The 18,598-nt window shown below is 41.5% G+C and overlaps 1 protein-coding gene across 3 annotated transcripts in view; it reads right to left on the bottom strand.

The window, feature by feature from the left end:
- Window positions 1-18,598, bottom strand: part of ETV1 (ETS variant transcription factor 1) — a 74,553-nt gene that overhangs the window by 27,287 nt on the left and 28,668 nt on the right. For all 3 annotated transcript variants that reach the window (XM_074945834.1, XM_074945835.1, XM_074945836.1), the window contains 3 exons: window positions 9,686-9,815; window positions 7,876-8,064; window positions 2,913-3,160 (listed from right to left, as the gene is read on the bottom strand). In XM_074945834.1, the coding sequence (XP_074801935.1) occupies window positions 2,913-3,160; window positions 7,876-8,064; window positions 9,686-9,815 (567 nt within the window). The remainder of the gene's footprint in view (window positions 1-2,912; window positions 3,161-7,875; window positions 8,065-9,685; window positions 9,816-18,598) is intronic.

Here is an 18,598-nt window from a genome sequence, read left to right as displayed (position 1 = left end):
CATTGAGATGCGCGCGCGCACACACACACACACACAGAGAGAGAGAGAGAGCTTCTAAAGCACATTGGGGCAGAGTCTCAGCGCATGTAAATTGTCATAACAAAATTGTCATAGCTCCTTTGACTTCAACAGAGCCGTGACAACTTATACCAGCTAAGGGTCTTACTCTATGAGTTAAAAGGTGCTGTATAAAATGTACAATATTATATACATCTATTAAGTGACAGCCAGAAGATTTAGACTTAATTTTCTGCTGCAATTCAACATATACGAGAAACTGTATTTTCCAAGAGGAGGAGGAGCAGGGGGAGAGGAGAAGGGGGTGGGGGGAGGGTAGAGAGCTTCTGCTCTGTTGACATTTTTCTTTTTTTCCCCCTCTTTCCATTATCTCAAATATTCTGCAATAGAAATTGCATACCTGCAATTATAATTACAACTAATTGGTCTGCCATTTCCCATGTCATAATTAATGTCATGTTTTAATAGAGTTATAATCATTCCATAATAATGCTTTTCATTCACCAGATTTCCACAATGTATAAAAGTATAGTGCACAAAAGCAATGAACTTTTATGAGGCTCCTTTAAAAACATCCCAAAAGGAACATCTTCAGTGAATTGCAATGAACTTTTTAAATATGTTTCAGTATTCTTATTTGAGCTGCAAGGAAATATCATGCAAAAAAGATTTTCCACTATGGCATTTGCTCCCCTCAACATCCATAGGTGAAAAATGAAATCAATGATTCAGTGACAAATACATTATGTTTCCTAAGGGGTTATTTAATGTACTCTTAGCAAAGATGGGAAAATGATGGTTTCTAGAGAACAGATGGCAGCAAGACAAAATATCAACAGACCACAGTTGTTGACTGCAATTTATGGAGTGTACAGATGTGTCAACTTAAATGCAGTGATTCTAAGGCCAATAAAAATACTTTCTGATACCAAGAGATTAATTTTTCATGACCACTGGTTACACAGCTATTACATTTTTAAAAATCCTAATTATTCATCTACAAACGAAACAACAACTTTGCTTGAATGTCATTACTCTAAAATGGAACATTTCTGTCACTGGCAGTGAAAAAAAGAGAGAGGTAAAAAACTGCACTTCTTTCAGATTAAATTTCACTTTTCATCTCTAAAAAGAAAATTTGGAACAGAAATGAAAATTAACCCTGCCTCAGATTTAAAGTAACAGTATGCAATAAGGAGATCCCTTTCCCTTGCCGAGTATGACGCATGCATACAAAAGAACCTTTCTTTAACCCTTTAATTTAGTAGGCTGAATAACAGTGCTTTAGAAGATTGTAAGGGACTTGTGAAGTCCGCTATTATCCGTGGCCATGTTAACTGTGCAGACAGTCTCTCTCGTGCTGCTCTGATAAGAACAGAGGTACATCAGAATCAGAACCAAAACCAGGGATCTCAAACCCCCCAATTATGGAGAAGTTCAGCTCTGGATCTGATCCTTTGCAGTTCAAAGTGTCTCTACCTTGTGCTAGTTAACTGTCTGCTCTAGCCCCCAACTGCCTCATCCCACAGTTTCTCCACACTTGTCCCTTACACCTTCCTCCCCATCTCCTCTTTGTACCTGCTGTCCTCCTCACCAGTCCCTTCTCTTGTCTTTCAGTTCAGCTAATCCCTTCCTAAATAAACCCCATCCCCACTCACCCCTCAAAAACCAAAATAATCCTGGCACTAGCATGATCTCTTCACATTATTCACTTTGCTAGTGTTTTCCACCCCTTCCCCACCCAGTGTTAGTCTTGTCTATTTAGACCAGTGGTCCCCGAACTGTCAAACTGTGGGGTGCACTCCCTTAGGGGGGGTGTGGAGGAACGTCTGGGGAGGGGCGCAGCAGGGCCCAGGCCAGCCCCTATAGACAGGTGGGAAGGGAGCGCCACCCAGCCCCGCTCTGCCCCCAGTTTCGTTCCTTTCTGGCCCCGCCCACGGCTCTACTCCCTGCTCCCGACAGCAGCCCCAGCTCCGCTCCTGGCCACGGCCCCGCTCCTGGCCCCAGCTCCCAACCCTGGCCCGGGCTGTGGTTCAGCTGCAGGCCACGGCTCCTGACCGCAGCTCTCAGGGTAGGCACGGATAGGTTGCATTATGGGTTAGGGGGAGGCGTGACAGAAAAAGTTTGGGAACCACTGATTTCAACTGTAAGCTCTCCGGGGCAGGGACTGTCTGCTACTATATCCCATGCCTGGCACAATGGGACCCCATTTGTGGTTGATCCCTAGGCACTACTGGAATAAACATGATTAATAACAATTTATCTTCTACATCAGCAAATTGGCATCCACAAGTTATTTGCTTCCACAAAACACAACAGTTTACACACAAATTGAGAAGTCAGCACTGATTTGCCTAATTCGTATCCCTCACTGGTTTTATAGTAGTGTAAACCCCATTGGACTTCAATGGAGTTACTCCTGATATAAAGGAGCATAAGTAGCAGGAGAATCAGGCCCCTATTCTTGGCAGACAAAAATGAGTGTGCTCATAAAATTGTGAGCACAAATTTAGAGGCCATTTTTGAAAGTGTGATTACCTATAGCATATCACAAATAAAACCCATCAGAGGTAACCCACCTAAGTTTAAAAACATCAGTTTCTCCTCTGTCTTTCATATTTAACTTCTAGATAGCTCGACAAACTGAAGTCCTTTACAGACCAAACATGAGAAGGCAATTGCAGTGCAAGGTTCACTACACTGCTTTATCAGCATTATTATCTAAAGAGGCTACTTTGCCAAGCCTAAATGAATGAAAGGGGTTTAAAATCCTTCAAAAAGCAAGTCTGAATTCAGATGCATCTAAACATCACTGAGAATAAAGACCATTTGGCCTAACCCTTGTTAGGCTTTATTATTTTTCTCACAGAACTAAAGAAAAAAGTCTTACCTACCTGAATCATATGCAAAATCTCTAGGTTCCTGTTTAATCATCAGCGGAGGGGGGAAATTTTGATTGGCTGCATTGCCAACCATGGCGTTGTGTTCATAGACTGGATCATGGTACTCCTGCTTAAAACCTTGAGGTGGGAAAGGGATGTTTGGCTCAGACATCTGGCGTTGGTATATTGGGCGTCCTTCCCTTGACATTGCAGGCAAAGGTGGGAAAGAATTGCAAGGTTCGGAGAGCTGGCGGCGAAATCTATGATACAAGTGAGAGAAGTCACTCAAAAGTGCAATGGCAGAGTGACTTGGTAACTCAAGAGACAAGATGGTAAATAAAAAACAAACCAAAACCCCAAACCAGGTATAATTTTTAAATTTTTATCCTTAATCAACAAAAGATGGAATTAAGAAAAAAATAAAAAAAGAGCTCACATTTTCTGGGCCCAATTCTCAGTTACTCTGTTTCTAAAAACAGGACAGGAATTCAGAAGGAGAAAGATGGGTTTCAACTGCCTTTACATTTTCCATACGCTGGGGCTGTTTATGGTCCTGCCTATTTCCAGCATAAATTAGAGCCGCCAAGGGATACTCTCAGCTATACTCTGCTTCCCAAGGCCCCCTATGGGACATGGGAAGCAGAGAATAGCCCTATCATTTTATTAGTAGTAAATATTTATATTATGGTACTTCCCAAATGCCCCAGTCAGGATCTGAGCTCCATTGTGCTGGGCATTGTATAAAAAGACTAAAGACAATCCATGTCCCAGAAGGATTACAGTCTAAAAAGATACACACTTCCTCTGCTATTCCAACAGGGACTGTACCTTACACCAGCCCTCCACATGCTGAGGAAGGGGGCAGGCCTGCACAGAGGACACTCTCATGGGGGTGGCCCCTGTATGCTGCCAGCATGGCATAAAGGCACCTTAGCGAATCAGGTCTTATGAAAGAATAGAGAGTTGTATCTGTTTGCTTACAGATGCCATCTCCAAACAAATAAAGGTGTCAGTGGTAAGATCTGGGCATCATTCCACAAAGTTAAAAAGCCTCAATTGTCTCCTCATGGTGAAAAAACCAAGGAGCTTCACCTTGCAGACTTGGTGTCACATTCCTGTCTCAGTGGGGAGGAGTTCTCACCCCTCTGGAAAAAGGAATGGTGCACCTTGCAAATCCCACAGACCTAACAGGTTTACTGGCAGACAACACCAAAAAAAAAAAAAAAAAAAAAAAAGAACACAGCCCCAAGGATGGCCTTCTACTCATACTGCTGTCATCGAAGCAAGGGGTTCATAAGAGTTCACTGCTCCCCCAACCATTTGTACACAGTCTTCCTCTCCAAGGGAAGTGGAAGCTATGGAGGGGAGTTAGTGCTCCATGTAATGCACCAGAATGGAAAGGAGCATGGTCCATGCTCTCCCCTCCCCCAGGTCTGGCATGTTTCCCCCCACAAAACCTCAGAGCCCCAACTATGTGTGCTGAATTTGAGCAGTTGGGCTTCTGCACGTTCAGAGGTTTGAGGAAAGAGAGGCTCAGTGGCATGCTTCCCTGGTGAATTATACATTTTCACATGGCTTCCCCACCCCCCCATAAAGGGAAGAGATCAGCCAGCCCCAGGTGGCTTGGTTTTGAACAATCGTGGTGGAGTTGGGACCTATTGCCTCTGTGCTGATCCACAGAACAGTAACTGGGATATTTTTGAAGTAAACTGTTTGCTTGTCCTGCCATCCCTCAACCACAGATATGTCTATACTTGGAAATGGGGGTGCAATTTCCAGCTCGAGGAGACATATTCACCCCTGCTCTGACTGAGTTAGAGCACTAAAAATAAAATGTAGCCACGGCAGCACAAGATGGGGAGGGACTAGCTGCCCCAAATCCCTGCCCATCAAACACCCTCGGTATATACATGGTGTGGCTAGCCCCTACTGCTGCTTGCACTGTTGTGGCCCACACTATTGTTAGCACACTTGCTTGATCACAGCAAGCACACAATTGTCTTCCTGAGCTGAGAATCACACCCCCAGCTCCAACTGTGGACACACCCTAAAAGAGTAAGACAAGCTGTTATTTAACACAACCATCTTCAAGAGAGAGATGGAAGTTTCCCTCTGTCAAAATATACACGACCAGGAACCAATGATTTTTCAGTTTCTTGTACTTTGGGAGTGAACTGACACGGTTCATGCAAGTAAAATCAGATGCTCGCTTTGAGAAAATTGGCTGGAGAAGGAGAGTAGGATTTGATCGTTAGGTCAATACATTCTTCAATATAAATCTTATGAAGTACACATTTCAAACACAAATTTTAACATCTAGTCAAATTTCATCAAAACACTGCCATGAACCCAAATATTTACTGTCATGTGTAGAAACAACTGAAGAATAAGACAGCAATGGAGACTGAACTTTAATTAGTTTAAAAACATGAAGAATATTCCACTCTGGAGTGGCACACCGTAACATTAGGCTTTGCAATTCCACCTACACCTGCACAAAATAAACTTAGAAACTCAAACATATTATGAAATAGTTAGGCTGACTGGCACTGCATTCATTTCCCCTCTCTTCCTTTTTTCATTAGCCAAAAAAAGAAGCAGAAATTATCATTAAGAACTGTCAAGGAGTGAATCAGAAAATTGCAACTTGAAGTTAAAATAAGAAACAGGCTCACTTGCAAAGCCTCAAAGGAAGTTAATAATACTTGTTGTACTGGAAGCTTTGTATGGAATCAAGCCATTTGTTTATACAAGTGAATTTGATTCCTTTTGGTACTTGTTAGGACTATTTGTCCCCCATACACTCATGCCTTGTATGAAGCTGCATGTTCTTGAGGCTGCTGTTATCCTAAGCCACAGAATGTATGGTCCAGAGAAATGTACACCCATTTTATATAGATACATATAATCACATTCAACCATAGAACTGATTTGTTTAAAACAACAGGTTTTTTTGAATACACTAATAAAGGAAGCCTGCCTCTCTCCTACCAGACCTGTGCAGAATGCAATAGATCATCCTGCAATCCAGACCTTTAAATATGCTTCTCACAAAAATATTTACAAGATCTGCGTACACACCACTGAGTTCAGAAAGGGAAGCAAGGAATGGTAGGAGGAGACCATGAAACAAATTCAGGATTAAAAACAGAAAGGAAAAAATACCTTCCACAGCAAAATGTACCATTCTTTGGAAATAAAGAAGAATGGAATTTTTAGCCACACAACATTAGCCTTACTCTTTGAGTTTATTACTTGGGGCTTTGCTAAAAGGTTGTTCACTAATTATTCCTTCACTGAAGGGAAGCATAATGCAAAATGTCCTTAGGAGGGCGTGCATCAAACCATATGGTAAATATAATGAAAACATCACGTGACAAACCTATTATAAAGCGAAGTGTCATGAGAAACTATACACACTGGAGAAAAGGTATATGTGAGCCCTCCAAATGTCTATGTTTAGGCTGAAATGCAGCTTCCGCTATAACCTTCCTTTTCAGTTGCTCCCAAACAAAAACCTGTTAATCTGAAATAGTCCATCTTGCTCTCTGAATAGAGAGCAATTTAATGTTTAGAGAATTTCAGCCAAACCTGCTCAGCCATCTGAGTTTGGTGTTCTTACAGAAATACACTTGCCCAATGTCCTGCAATCAAAACCACAATCTGCCCTCTGTTGAGGACCTGCACAGTTCCAACACAGCCCAAGAAGGATGGGGCAGGATCTTGGTGAAGGCAACTGAATGTGTTGATTCAGTGCCACCTTACTCCATCTCCTGCCAGTGAGGCTCATATAGTCTCAGGCAGAACTTAAAGTTTCCCCAGCAGAACCCAAAATAGGCAGCAGGAATGGAAATAACCACCATCTCTCCCTGGAAATGAGGCGAGGGACCTCTGCATACAGCTGAGCTTGCTGGTGCAGGAGCATACAAACTGCATCCCCTGGCATAGCAGGGGTGAATCTGAACCCATATGCTCTATGGAGTAAGATCTTAATTTTATTTCAACATGGATTGTTTTTTTTAATATATTTTTGAAGCACTAATGTGTCACTCTGAACATGTGTGTATTTATGGGTATGCACGCTATTTAACAAACAAAACCATGTTCAAATAATAAGGTTAAGATCTTACTTATACTCGCATGCAAGCAGGTAAACTGACAGTTGCAAAAATAAGAAACTCCATCCTGAGCATATGTGTTGCAAAACTTAGGCAAAGGGGAGTGAGCTAAGAAAGATCATCCATTGTTGGGAGACCTCTAAAACAGCAAAACAGAACAGAGTGACTTAAGGGCACAGTTTCAGTTTTAATTCTGGATTTTTTAGCTTTTGTGAGTTTTATTCAGTCTAATATTGTTTGAACATGGTTTATTTTGGCAGCTTAATTTCCTTTTTATAAGCTGTTGTATTTCAAAAAGCTCTCAAAAAATAATACTCACCCTTTCAGGGAAGAGTAAGCAAAGTGACACTACACTCTCTAACAGCAACTCCAGAAGATACCCATCCTTCTATTCAGATGTGTATTAGACGATCTTATATACTTCTTTGTTAGCATGGGGCCAGATTCTGATACCCTGGTCCATGCTAGGTAGTACTTCACTCCTCAGGTAGTTCTACTGGCTTCAGTGGAATTACTTGAGGAGTACGGTACCACTCATGGTAAGTAAAGGTGGCAGAAATAGGCCCTGATACACTGTAGTTGCCAATCTGAGCTTCCACAGCTGAAATCTCAGGCTGACAGTCCCCTATAAAGGAGTTATAGAAATGCAGTTACGAAGGATCCTTCTGCCACTCTTAGCCATTACTGACTAGTATCTTGGTCCCACTGATTTCAATGGGAATAGCTACAGGGTCAAGTACTACTCAACCCAAAGAAGGGTAGCAGAATCAGGCCACAGCCTTAACTATCAATGCCAAGGGACTAACCCAATATCTTTTATTGTTGTCATTAGGGTATTGGTTTTCTGTTTTTTTTACCTGTGATCCATAGGGAAGCTGTTGTCTTGAATGGACTGGGATGGAGGGAGGTGAGTAGGAAAAGCCCGGTCGGGTTTAGGAGTCTGAGCTGAGTTTGGGGATGCATGGTGCAGCGGTGACACTGGAGTGCTGGATGGCGTTGGTGGGTTAGAGGGCCTCATTCCAACTTGTGGCTTCTGGTCATAGGCACTAACAGCAGGGTGAGGGAGGGGGAAAGGTGAGAAGTTAATTTCTCTGCAAATAAAATGTAGTACCACAGAAACATTATCCTATTCATCTTCCTTTTATTCTGAGAGCACCTGGGGGAGTTCTCTTTTCTGTACATGGAAAAGCACACAGAAAAGTTAGCTAGCAGTTACACATGGAGGTCATGTTCTTTGCCTCTGTGGGGCAGAGATGTATTTTTAAAAGGATTTGGTGTTACAGTGAGACACTAACAGGAGACAGGCACAAAGAAAATTTCAAAGCATAGGCAGCTGGACCAGAGTAGAAAGAGCCTGCCCTGCTTTCCGTGGTCTGCACAGACCTCAGAGTGAGACAATAAAGAATGCAACTGGAGAAAAGGAATCTGACCCAGAAAAATACAGCTCTGTTAGTTTATCTACCCACACGCAGATGTTAGCAGCCTCCACTGACGGACTTTTTCCTCTCTCAAAACTGAAGCACTGATCCTGCAAACACTTATGCGTGTGCTTAACATTATTCACATGTTTCCTGATTCTGGAAAACACTAAAACATGTACACAAGTCCATTCCTATTCAAGAAAGGACTAATGCAGGTGCTTAGAGTTAAGCCCATGCATAAGTGTTTTCCTGAATCAAGACCACTGGTAGTCCAGCTGAAGTTAGTGGAAATACTTGCCTGCTCAATGTTTCAGCACACGAGTAAGCATCTGTGGGGGCTAAAACAATAAGGGGGTCTAAAAGGGTACCTAATAGGTGACAAGGGCCACCTTGGTAAGTAAAGCAGAAATCCCCAAGATCATTCCTCTGTGACTGAGTTTTATCACGTTTGCACCAGGGGTGCCCTGTCTGTCACATGAAGAGGCAGATCTAGGTGGTTTTGCTGATACCTATAATGGTAGTGTACTTATGTGAACAAAAATTCTGTGCTGACTGGGTTAAAGATTCCCAAATAGACTAAAACATCAATAAGACACCCAGCAACTGCTAACATTGAGGAGAAAAGGAAGACAAAAATCTGAACCAAAATAACATCCATAAAGAATGAAACGATATCAAACTCCATTTTTATCTCCTAAAATAATTAAAACATTTACTATCTATCCTGATTATCAGAGGAAGACCACTTCCTTCTGAAAAAATAAAAGTATCTGCAAAGCCTAATAAAATACTATTTTACACTGTAATTGTCCATGAATGCACACGTATATCATCCGCAAAAGTCGTCAAATACCTAAAGTGTTGCTCAGACCTGCCAATCTCTCGCCTGTTACCAGGAGCTCTCTCTCAGCCTAAAGTGCATAATGCATTTTAAAAGTACTTTCAACACAGCTCGCAGTAAACAAGACTCCCTCCCCCATTTTTTAAACTATGGCTACATCCAGAGGAGAAGTGCAGCCACGAGTATTTCAATGAAAATTATTGCTTTAAAATGATTAAGTGCTTGATAGGACTGTAAACAGTTCCATCAATGTTCAGCTAAATGCATTATCTCATGAGTCTGTTATCTGCTGAAGAGGTAACTTTTATAAGATCTCTATTTTGGTTTTATTTCTCTTTAATCGGTCCTCATTTAAATCTGCAGTCCTCACTGAAGCTACTATAGAAGTACTCCTTGTTGCTTTACCTGACATTGTACAGGCACTTTTCCCCATAACTGAACTTGAATGGCTGTTCTTGACTACAAGCAGAGCCAAGTTCCGAACATGGACTATGGGGTTCTTTCTTGATTTTCACTGGGAGACCATGAAAAGCCACTGGAAAGGAGAAAAAACAACAACAAAAACATGGAGTTAGAAACCAAGCATGGTATTAAACAGTGTGCATTATCAAGCAAGTTAGATGCTGCTAATGAAACACAATTAATTAAACCTCTGTAATAATAGACACAGTGGAAGAAATGAACATTTCAGGCATTTCTTTGGGTGTCAAATTGAGAAACAGACACCAGAGATCCTTTGCATTGGCTATTAGCACTTTTATTGTTTAACAGAATGATGGCCAGGCTCCCATCGCACTAGCAGGAAAATAACAGCCCACTTATATTTGGCTTAGCTACTGTAAATGTTGTCAGAGGCAAAATACTTCCCAGGCACAAAATGCTTCTAAGTAATATTAGCATGGTAGCTTTCAGCTGTAAAGGCATAGTAGTTCACTTTAAAGAGTAACACACCTATTGCTGCAAAATTAATTTCTTATGTATGAGCCTCAAATGCAGGACCTCTAATTTTTTTGGTCTCACAAAATATGTGAAAACTTGTAATAAAATTTACGAAATTAGCGGATTACAGGCTTAACAGTTGATGTTATAATAACAAAGTAATGTCAGAAACGTACACAATAAAAAAGCCTTATATAGTTCACTAAAAGATTTATTAGCTGAAATCCTGGCCCAGCTGAAGACAATGGGAATTTTGCCATTGACTTTAATGGGGCCAGGATTTTACCCAGTGTATTCAAAGGCAGCAAGAGGAAGGGATGGGACAGAAATGGAATATGAATGAGAAGCACAGGTTTATCTAAACTGGGCAAGGAGGTCAAAGTCAGGATAGGGCTAGCTTGTTAACCTTGTTAACCTTTTCTGTAGTTCAAGGTCGACCTTAGCCAAAATGAAGGTAAAAGATGCTCATCTGCATCTACATTGACAGCTCAGAATTACCTCAACCCCTTTTGCTAATCCAATAAGGGGCAACAGAATAGGGCCATGGAAGTACAAAAATGTTGGAGAAGAGCAGTCCTAAAAGACAATTTTTTAAAAAAAATATTTTTAAAATACAGTCCAATACACAGCGAGGCTACAGTTCCATCTCTGGACTCTGTTAGCATGCCTAAAACCTTTCATCTTAACTCTTGTGATCGATGATATCACCAGAACATCCTGTTGAAATTTCAGCTTTCGACACCTGTATCACATTGGGATCCTCCTACAACCCTGTACGTCTGTGGAGTTTCAGTGACTTCTGAGGGACTCCCCACACATTCCGGGGTCCACATTAGCAAATGTCAGTGCAGCATCAGAGCATTATTATGTACCCTCAGGCTTTACATCATTCCTTCACTTGCATGTAATCTTAAAAGTGATAGTTTGACATATGCTAGCTCCAAATTGTGGGGGTGGGGGTGGGGGTTGTTGAGCATGTGCACACACATATACATTTTCCGAAAGTAATATATATTGCAACAGATCATGCAGTCTTCTTAAAAGTGAACGTGCACTGGAGGAAAACCAAGGGAAAGTCTGAATGGACCTCTTCAATTAAGGGCGCCAAAATTTAAATGAGAGGCCAAAATGTGGTCCATGGTCAGGCTTTCCCTGTCATTGTGGGGTAGAACAATGCTGATATCCTACAGGACTTTATTGCTGGTGTACTGTACTTTAACCACAATTTCTATGATGTAAGTACAACAGTAGTGTACATTTATTTTTAATTAAAGGATTTGGGGCCAAATCTAACTCTCATTAATCAGGTGAGGAGTTGGAGGAAATGAGACTCCATGTATGATTATGATGAGCAAGATCTAGCCCTTTATGTAAATGTATATGCAAATTAGTTGTGGCCCCAGAGCTCCTGATTAGTTGCCAATTCTCCCCACCCTATCACAGAGCTTGGACAAATCTGTCTTAAATGAAAAAAACAACAACAAGAAACTCAATATTTCTTTAAATACAACTTTCTCCCCTCTTAAGTCTTGACTCTTCTCTCAGTTACTTACACAAGAAGAAACTGATGCACTTGCATTCACTTCAACAGAGTTACATCTGAATTTACACCCATGTGAGAGCAGGATCAGATCTTCAGCTGAAAAGACATCTGTGTGCCAACTCCTACAACCACCTATCTACCCACCAGGAGTCAGAATGTAGGTTCAGACTCCACGTAGTCTCCATCACAAAAAAAGGGTGTTCGCAACTCAGGTCAGCTAGCTCATGTTAGCTAATTCCAGTTAAAATAGCAGGGAGGACACAGCAACATTGCTTTTAACTAAAGTCAGCAGCTTGAGTTCAACCCCAGGCTTCCCTATATAACTCTAGCTGCAAACCCCAGTTAAAAGCTGAGTCGCTGTGTCTTTACCACTATTTTAACCCACGTTGGTAACCTAAGTTAAGGACAGTATGCAAATTATACTGCAATTAAAACCCATGGCTAACCCATGCCAGCTAACTCTGGCTCACGGGACTTGGGCTGTGGGGCAGTTTAACTGAGGTATAGATGTTCGGGCTTTTGCTGGAGCGCAGGCTCTAGGACCCCGCAAGCTGGGAGGGGCCCAGAGCTCAGGCTGCAGCCCAGCTTGCCCAAACATCTACTGTGCGAGCCTGAGTCAGCTGGCACGGACCAGCCACAGGTGTCTAACTGCACTGTAGATATATCCTGTTTGTCCTGGCCACAGAGACTGTGTTCCACCTCTGACAGGCCCAGTATCTCTGGCTCTTACCTTAAGTCTGTGACTTGTTCTGATTTGAATCTATTGCAAGTTAACCTATGAATGCAACAGGTTTTTTTATTTTAAAAGCCAACAATTGCATAGCCGCACAAAGGCCACACGCTGTTCTATTTTCTCTTTTTGACTTTACTGCTTCCTCAGAGTTAATCTGTTATGAAAAATGACTTCCCTTATTTATTTTGAAATAACGGGAGTACAGAGACTCCCACACCGCGGCCCTGCATGCAGAACGGGTTGGGTATTTCATCACAGTGCTGAGAGCCTGAACCTCGGCGAACAGGCAGTTTTCCAGCTCACCGGCACAAGCACAAGTGAAAGCAGCACATTCATTTTGCGCAATTTGCTTTACCTTCCCACACGGAGTTGGTGCATGTAAAAGGCTGTTAAGTACTAAATTATTCCTTATCAAATCACCATCATCTGGAGTCATGATCAACACTAATTAAATTACTTTCACTGAACACGGCTCCAGCCTGCTGCCTCCACTGAGAGGTACATTTTATTTTGCTTACAGTACAGTCCTAGCTAGGCCCAGGGCAGAGCGCTAGAAGGCATCTGTGCTATAGTTTTAATTAAAGTTTACCCCACCTTCTTCCAAGTTTTATGAGCTAGGGTGAAGTGTATCAAATGAAACAGGTTAACTCCTTCCTTTCATGTAGGGAACACAGTTCAGTCCAAAGCGATTTTATATTAGATCCATACCTTAACTATGGCCAGGACAGATAACATAGCTGTAAAATGTAAAGCCCTCCTGAGGAACACCCCAGATCCACTTGTCATGCAAAACTCCATCCACCACTCCTTAAATGGGCACTTTAAGGGGAAGGAGAGGACAAGAGATCCTGAGAATATACTTGTTACATTTTTTCTGTGATGGCTACTTGACCTTTCAAACCACACCTTGAGGCTGGCTGATGAGGACTGAGTGACCACAACAGACAAATTTTAAAAAGAAAAGGAGTACTTGTGGCACCTTAGAGACTAACAAATTGCATCCGATGAAGTGGGCTGTAGCCCATGAAAGCTTATGCTCAAATAAATTTGTTAGTCTCTAAGGTGCCACAAGTCCTCCTTTTCTTTTTTGCGAATACAGACTAACACGGCTGCTACTCTGAAACCAGACAAATTTTAAGCATTCAAAATGCCAATACCTATTTATCTTCACTGCCATTCCTTCCCCACCCCCACCCCCCCCCCCACACACTACAGGTCATTGTAGGTTGCAACACTTTTTTGTATCTATTTAATATTATTTGTTGTTTTGCTACACTGAGTTTAAGTTTTTTTTAAACCATGAAGTACTTTTGGGGAAAGTGGGGTTGCTTTTTTTTAAATATTTGTATTCTTACTGGAAAAGAGCAAGCTACCCATACATCCAAGTTAAAAAAATAATGGTATTTAAAATAACCAAGGCCTTTCCTCCTCAAAACTCACCAGGTAAAATCCAGAAATCCTGACCCTATTGAAATAACTGGAAATTTTGCCAGTGACTTCAATAGGGCCAGGATTTCACCCCAAATACTTAATTACTCATAGATGGCCACCTCCAAACTAAAAAAATAAAAATGACCCTTTATAAAACAAGGGCCCAATCCTACAAACTTTATTTGGATGAGTTGCTGGGATTCTTTGTGAGCAACTGGTCTACCTGTGAGAGTAAGGTTAGTCCGGATTAATCCTGCTCAGTGCACTGCTCATGTTAGTAGTGGTCCCTTTGAACTTACCATGACTGCTGACATAAGACAAGCATGATCTGGCTCATTGCATTTAACAGTAAATGGATCACTGTGTAAGTCTGGTGTGCCTTTACGTGCCTTATAAAAAGATACACATTTTTGATATGTAATGTGCTAATTTGTATTCTCTTTATGTTTGCATTGTATAATGTATCCCTGGGGCGTGGGCGTGTGTGTTAAAAAGTGCTTTTTTTGTGGAAAAGTTAATAAAGCAAACAACTCCACTGTGCTATAAACTCATAAATGGCATGCATATATAAACATGCACACATATACACTACAGGCCATCGCCACTAGGTCTGAGGCACTGTCTTCCTTTGACTATTGTCAGCAATCAACACCTTGATCCCGACTACCTTACTCATGCAGACTCGCCATTCAAGTCAATGAGGCTTGTTCTGAGTGAAGTCTTCGTGTTAGGACCCAGTGGAGACCTATTTTATTAAAACGTCTGTAAGTGATTAGAAATCACCTTGCCTTGACTAAGACTTATATGTTGGTATCTTTAGTGCCCTGCTGCCTGAGATAAATAGGGCAGTAAGCTTCTCTGCACATGGTCAAACTGTAACTCATTTGGGCCAATTTGGAACAATAAGTTACTTTTCTTGGGAAAGCCCAAGGAAGGAGCTGTGTCAGATAGCAAGCGGCTGGCTATACAGACAGTGCACATTAAGCTGGACTGTGAATCTGCAGCACACTAGATTGCCATGCACTAACTGGCCATGTGGACCCTGCTACCATGCATAAAAGGTTCTGTACTGTGCACGAGCAAGGTCCACGTAGCCAGTTAGTGAGTGGCAGGCTCATGCGCTATAGATTTATAACCCAGTTTACTGTTCACTAACTGTCTTTAATAGACAAGACTTTAATTACTTCTACACTACGTGAAACCATTGATTCAAGTCAATCGTGAGTTGAATACTTGAGATGAGGAAGAACTGGGAAAACACCTCATGAAACTGGCTGTAAGTCTTTCACCTTTGAATGCAATGCTAATTTTTAGTTTGCAGAGCTGAGACTCCTGCTGCGATCACAAGGACAAAATAAGTATGCTTTTCAGAAAAGTTTGTGTGTTGAAAAAACCCTCATAAAGCGGATAATTGTAGGGGTCTTCGCTTTCAGCTTAGTTTCTAAGTGTTCACTTTCACTCTATAGACCAAAGGTTATCACTTTATTATCCGCACGCGTATGGAGACAGTCATGTACTAGCTGATGCAAAATGGTGTCAGGATCAAATCACTGACACCTGCTAACTCGCATGCTTTAGAGAACTTCCAGTCATTTAGTAATGCTAGACCCATATGTATAGGTTAGAGGATTTTGTGCACCACCAGAGAGATAGTAATGGAGAAGTCACAATAAGTCATGTTCTGGACATACCCGCTGAATGCATTTTTGGGTTGCTTCTCACCTTAATGTCATACAATCATCTCTAAGTGTATGTCTACACTTGGAGCTGGAAGGTGTAATATCCAGCTCCAGGAAACACATCCATACTACCTCTGATCGAGCTTGTGCAGTAAATGTAGAAGTGCAGCCACAGCAGTGCGAGCAGCAGGAGAAGCTAACCATTCCAAGTATGATCCCACCTGAGGCCCAGGTATGTTCTTGGGTCAATCCGCCTGTCCCACGGCTAGCACCACTGCAGCTACACTTCTATTTTTCGCATGCTAGCTCTAACAGGGCTAGCGTGGGTATGTCTCTTTGAGCTAGAAATTATGCTTTCCAGCTCCAGTGTAAATATACCTTCAATCAGATTTTGTATGTGATCTCATTCGCTTTTAGGACCAATGAAATACATGTATAAATAGGTGGCATGGGGTTTTTCACACCAGCGAGAAGATGAAAACCCATTCACTTTAAGTTAAGGTCACTTCAATTCCAGGTGATAAACTGATTGAGATGACCTCAGTTAGTAGTCAGTTAAATTCCAGAAGCAAAGGGGAAGGCCCTGTGTACTGATAAAGCCAACAGTGTCACAGACTCTTTAAATTCATGTTCCCATACACACACAGAAAGCAGCAAACACTTCAGACACATCAGAGCCTCTCAAAGATTCTTTTCCAGTACATTTACCTCTGCCAAGCCCTCCCCCTCCCCCAACACACAAGACTCCATTACTAAAGGGTCTAATCTCAGCTATCAGCAGAGAGTGGCTTTTATGGAGCCATTAAACCATTTCTCTTGTTTACAGTGCCTGAAGAAAGATGTGAATTATGTCTGTGACAAAACAGGCGATAACATTTCTAAACTGGTATCAAAATGCAAACTGAAATACATTTAAGGGCAGGGACCCTACTTTGTGTTTTTTGTGATTTCCCTCATCTCCTGGAGAAGCACTCACCTGATGATTCTAAGAAGGGACTTATTCTGTCACATAATAGGTAGACTTTTTTGAGACAAAAAGATTAAAGTCTACTAGTTACAAAATGGTACACTGAAAAGAAGGCAAAATGTTAGTTACTTCTTAGCTGAGAAGATGTTCTACAATGGCTCTTGACATTAAAAACAAACAAACACTGGGTTCTCATGGGGACTATAACACTATGATGCTCCAACAGCTAGCTACTTACTGTTTAAATACACAGCCGGTAAACTCAGTATTCATAGTCCCATATCAAGTACAACAGAACACAAAACTAAAAACTTATTGGACAGCATTCAAGGTAGGAATGTCAGTCTTTATAAATATTTCTTTAGTATCTGTGAAGACATGAGCTTCACCTCGGAACAGTAAGTGCCAAAATTCTGGATGGGTGAAGGTCACATGGCAAGTCAGAGATAGAGATCTTTTTGGATAACTTTGGTCTTGGCCCAGTTTGTAGATAGTGGCCCAGTAGCTGACGGGGATACAGTGCAGACAGCAGATCCTACTTGTGGTATGCTCTTATCCCACTCTGCACTAGCTGAAAGGGTTTACAGTTAGTCTAGTCTAAAAGGTGTAGATGACAGAGGCAAGATCTTCATCTGAGAGGACTGGGTGCAATCTCTTGGAAAGACAGAGATGAAAAAAAGTGTTTCTGACCACTGATACAACTGGGGAGAGCAGAGGAAGTGACAAAGATGAGCCAGGTCCCAAGATTGTGGATTTCTCTGAAATGGTTGAGCAGATAAGATCAAAATAAATTTCACTAGGTTCTCAAAGTGCCTCTCCATCAGAATCATCTCTATCTGATCCCATCTGAGCTCCAGTCAACTGGATTTCATTTAGGTCCCAATCTCTACCGGATATCAGGCAAACATAGTCAGAGACTGGATATCTAACATACTGATGAGTTATATCAGCATAATCTCATGAGCTTCATATAAAAAATTGAACAGAAGAGATGAAGGACTGAGCCGTGTGGAACTCCACAGCTTAGGACAGGAGTTTTCTAAAGCTACTTTGTTGATGGTTCTCAAGTAAATTTGTAGAACTCCAGACGGTAATTCTTTCCACCCTGTGGCTGTATCTGCAAAGCCTCATAAACAGCAGCATCAAAACCCACTGAAAAAAGTAAAGCAACAGTACTCAGGACATATGGCCTCTGTCCATTCCACTAGGGTGGTTACTGGCCATCATGATTAGCTGTATTTCTATGCAGTGATCCAGTGTTAAGACAAACTGGAAGGGAACTTGAGGATATCCAATGTCATTGGAGTTGACCTACCACCCCCTTCTCAACGATCTGTCCCAGAAATGGGACCTTCAAGAACTGGGAATTGTTGGCATACATATTAGATATTATCCCATCTGATTCAGTTTTGCTTTGGCTTCAAATCCAATCCCTCCAGCCCTCATCAGTCCAGTGGACAGAAACAGCATGGGACCTCATTTTTTGGAAGCTAATTCTGTATGGTGAGCCCAAGCAACAGATTTCAGAGCCAACTGGCAATAAGGAAATATGTGGGCAAGATGGAGCTATTAGAGAACCTCATCAAATAAAAAGGAAAATAACCAGCTTTGAAGTGAGCTGCCACCTTTATACAAATCACAAATGCACTTTAGTAACATTTAAAAATTCAGTCTATATGACAAAGCACATGACTATTCTGTCTCCCTGCCTATAACACATAGTGTAATGCACATTGATTCATGGTCCAGTGGAATATGCAAAACCGTTTTAAACACTGCATTGCATAAATGCTACATAACACAGCATGAAGCAGACTAAAGCAGTCATTAAAGTCCTCTTTGGACAAAAAAAATGTCAGTATACATGGGAGTCTCTCTTCTATTTCTACCCTAATTGCTCTCACCATGACAAGGTATGACAGGAGGAAAAATGTTGCCTATAAATCTGACCTAGATTTATAACAGTAGCAGATCAAGATAAAAATGCATTGTAAGTGAAAGTTTATTTCTGTTCCACTGAAAGACT

This window comes from Natator depressus, chromosome 2, assembly GCF_965152275.1.
Source record: "Natator depressus isolate rNatDep1 chromosome 2, rNatDep2.hap1, whole genome shotgun sequence".
In the NCBI taxonomy this organism is placed as follows: domain Eukaryota; kingdom Metazoa; phylum Chordata; order Testudines; family Cheloniidae; genus Natator; species Natator depressus.
Note: the sequence above shows the minus strand (reverse complement) of the source record. Positions and strands in the feature narration are given on the sequence as shown.